The following is a 3884-nucleotide window of genomic DNA, read 5'->3' on the forward strand; positions in this document are numbered from 1 at the left end:
TAAGAATTTATTACTATTATGGCCGGCTTTTTCTTAAAAAATTGAAATGTCAAATATTTGTAACAGATAAAAATTGTTATTAATATAATTTTATGATAATTTGGAAAATAACAATTCTCTATTAAACCATCTCAGATCGATTTCGAGCCAACCTCCTGATAAAATGCTTTTGTACAGTTTCCGAAACTTAGAAACCTTTCTCCTTGATTTCGAATCGACTCTAGTTTTGTTGGGTGTATTCATATAGCGAAACTCATACTGGTTTAGGTTCAGGGAACATATGTATCGTCCATTAAAAAATTATAACCAATTGTAACTAATTATATGAGTTATGGTAATGTTCGGGTTTATGATAATTATATTTTTTTCTTTTTCTTCATTACCGACAAAACTTACCATTTGTGTGCGGAAAAAAAATAAAAATTAAAAATTCAATCGTATTAAAGATATGCTAGAGTCTCCCATCCGATTTAAATATAAAATCTCTCATCGGATTCAAATATGGGAGTCCAAACGCTATAATAAAACGCAGAAAGTATGGTTAAAATAAAACTAAGATTACAAGGCATGATATATCCAATGGATTTCCGGGTTCATGTAATTATGAAAAAGGAAAAAACAATTACGAAAAAGGAAAAAACAGCGACCGAGAGGATTTTTTTAGAAATCATAATCAATTTTAGGATAATTTGTAATTTTAAAATATTTTGTAACATAATATCAGTCAATTACCATAATATTTTGTAAACATAATCTATTTGACGCATGTCTGGTGTCACCCTAACATACCAATGACTAATGGTGACAAAGACCTATTCTGACTATCTTCTTGGTAGGGGTGTTTGCAGTTGCATCGCACGAAACAGAGAGCAAAAAACTAGGAAGATTTGTGAATCGGTGATTATTGACTTGTATTTAACATATTACAAGTCAAGTTGATTTTCCTCGGACTTGATTCACATGTGCGAGTCTTAGCGGACTGAGAGTTTCCATGGCGACTCAAACGAGTCTAAAACAACATGCCTGTGGATAAACTAAGACCAGTACAGCGTTGGCAGAAGATTCTATCATATCTACCACACAATTCGCGCTAGTGATGGTGTCTGGCGGTCTGGCACTACGTCCCTGTTTATTTCCTGCGTACCAACCTTTAATCATAGTGTATGTTATAGGACGACAGAACAATCTGTCTGGCTTTTTCTCTTTCATGCATGATTGGTGAAAGTGTCACGTAAATGGGCAAGTCAACCAAGAAGAAACAAAATTTTAGTATATATCGCCCAAGTGTGAAACCCCAATAATAATTGAGACATATTTCTCTCTAACGTCAGTCGACAAGCCCTCGCAATCAGAAAATACATACGAGTAGGTCTATGGGTTGTGACACTTAATTATGGCGTCACAATATTACTACAAAGAACAGGGTGAGTGATGGAGGAAGAAAACTCAACTTTATGCCACAAATAACAGATCTGTGGTGATTTCAGGATCCCCTATGGGACAATAGCGACTAGCACAAAGACAAATAGTTACTTTTAAATCAGCTTATTGTTTTCTCAAATTTTCTCCCTCCAAGTTGTATTTAAACACATATTCTCATCAAAAGAGGCTACCATCACATAGAAAAAAGAAAACCCAAAAAGAAAGAGAAGAAAAACAAAAAGGAATGGATGAAAATATCGAAGAGGGAGCAGCTAGATCATTAGAAGATGAGTTAGAAGCATGTGGCTTTTTGCCTTTACCATCACCAAATTCTTGCATATACAAAGTCCCGGAAAAACTTTGTAAAGTTAAACATGAAGCATACAAACCGCAGATCATCTCAATTGGTCCTTATCATCGAAACACTGAAGGTCTTCACTCCATGGAATCGAGCAAAGAAAGGTATTTCAAAGCTTTTCTGCGTCGTACATTACCAACATTGACATCTAGATTAACTCTGTCAAATCTGATTATTGCCATTAAAAGGATAGAAAGCCAAGCTCGTGAATGTTACCATGACTTAGTCCTTGGTCGTGATCTCATTAAGGCGGGTGATGGATATGATAGTGATACATTTGTTAAAATGATGATACTTGATGGCTCTTTTATACTTGAGCTACTTCACAGATATGCTAACGAAGGGGCAAGAGATGCAAATGATCCGATATTTTTTACAGGTTGGATGCTTTCTAGTTTACAGCATGATTTGGTTCTAATAGAAAATCAGATTCCTTTTATCATTCTCGAGAAGCTTTACCGTTTAACCCGTACGTATAGTCAACAAAATGATCAATCTCTTGACCAGCTTGTCCTTCGCTTCTTTAAAACCATGTTACCATATTCAATAGAAAGCGAATTACCTGCTCCAACTCAAGAATCACTACCAGTACGATCAGCTAGATACATATTGGGTTATCTGCTAGCCATCGAACGTTTTATTCAATCACCTTTCTGTTCACGAGAATCTATGTTGCCTATAACTCAAGGGCCAGAAATCCAATTAAATGAGTTTCTACCCAATCCAGAAGAAACCGTGGTGGTACGTATGCCTACAACGCAAGCAGGAAGCCAACACAGACAAATAAACTCATCCGGAAGCCAACACAGACAAATAAACTATAGAAGCCGACATAGACATATGCTGGATCTGTTGCGCAGTAATTTACTGCCTTCGTCGGCACATGAGGAGAATGCAGGGGGTGATCCAGGCTGGGAATTCACTCGGTGTGTCACATCTCTTTCAGAAGCTGGAGTGAAGTTCGTGAGAAAAGATAAATCTGATGGCTTACTGGATATTAAATTCCACAAAGGAACTTTTAATATCCCACCATTCGATTTCGATGAAAGTACTGATGTTGTTCTAAGGAATATGATAGCAATGGAGCAATGTGATAGGATGTCCACGCGCCAGATCACATCGTATGTCTTACTTTTGGATATATTGATGAACTCCGAGAGAGATGTGAAATTGCTTCGTGATAAAAAGATTATTCGCAGTTACTTAGGAGATGACGTAGAGATGTCGCTCATAATTAACAGTATGTGCAAAGGAGTTAGCATTACACATTTCTGCTACGATGGTCTTTGTAGCAGATGCAACAGATATATCCAAGGGACCTGGTATAAATGGCGAGAAGTTCTGATGCGTGATTACTTCAATACTCCATGGGCACTGTTCTCATTTCTTGCTGCTATTGTTTTACTGATCCTTGCTATCACTCAGACTCTCTATGCAGTCTTGGCATATTATGTATCCTCATCACCTTCCTGACAATCACCTCAACCAGGCTAGTCGATCTTGATCGTTTCTTTTCTAATTAATTGTCTCTATATGTGTGCCAAATAAACAAGGTTATTATTCTTTACGAAATCTGTTTCCGAGCCAAGGGAATCGGCTAGGATATCTCGATCTCCTTTCCTAATAATTAAAAGTTTTTTTTTTCCAATTAAGCCAATATACGTATGTTCTTTGGCTCCTTGTGCTTATAATCCATGTAATGCAAGTCGTTCTTCATTTTTTTTAAATAAAAAACCAGTGTGTTTTTTTCCATGATTAGGAACCATATTGTATTTTCTTCGTAAGGGTTTGAACCATACTCGTGCGCATTAGAGATTTTGTGCATATCATGCCCTAGGCATTTGCGGGAGTATTCTTTCTAGCATGTCAAAAAAGAAGCTGCTGTAACTGCTCATACACCGGCAAAGTACGCTTCGTTCAATCACACTGACTGATGGATTTCTTGCTAGGAAAACAATAATGAATTTTAAAGCTTTTAATGAAATAAATAAGTTATCTATCCTATGCGGTTTCGAATCCCTATTGGTCACTTTCTGTCAAGCACGGACACACCGGTACTAGTGTCGTGTCCGCGTCCGACACACGTCGGACACAGGACGCGTGT

General features: G+C 37.1%; 1 protein-coding gene across 1 annotated transcript; it reads left to right on the plus strand.

Moving 5' to 3' along the window:
- Window positions 1–1443: 1443 nt before the first annotated feature.
- On the plus strand, window positions 1444–3391 carry LOC113361908 (UPF0481 protein At3g47200-like). The gene has a single exon (XM_026604990.1). It carries the CDS (start codon window positions 1667–1669, stop codon window positions 3251–3253), a length of 1587 nt encoding a protein of 528 aa, XP_026460775.1. The 5' UTR covers window positions 1444–1666; the 3' UTR covers window positions 3254–3391.
- Window positions 3392–3884: the final 493 nt, after the last annotated feature.

Source organism: Papaver somniferum, chromosome 3 (genome assembly GCF_003573695.1).
Source record: "Papaver somniferum cultivar HN1 chromosome 3, ASM357369v1, whole genome shotgun sequence".
NCBI lineage: Eukaryota > Viridiplantae > Streptophyta > Magnoliopsida > Ranunculales > Papaveraceae > Papaver > Papaver somniferum.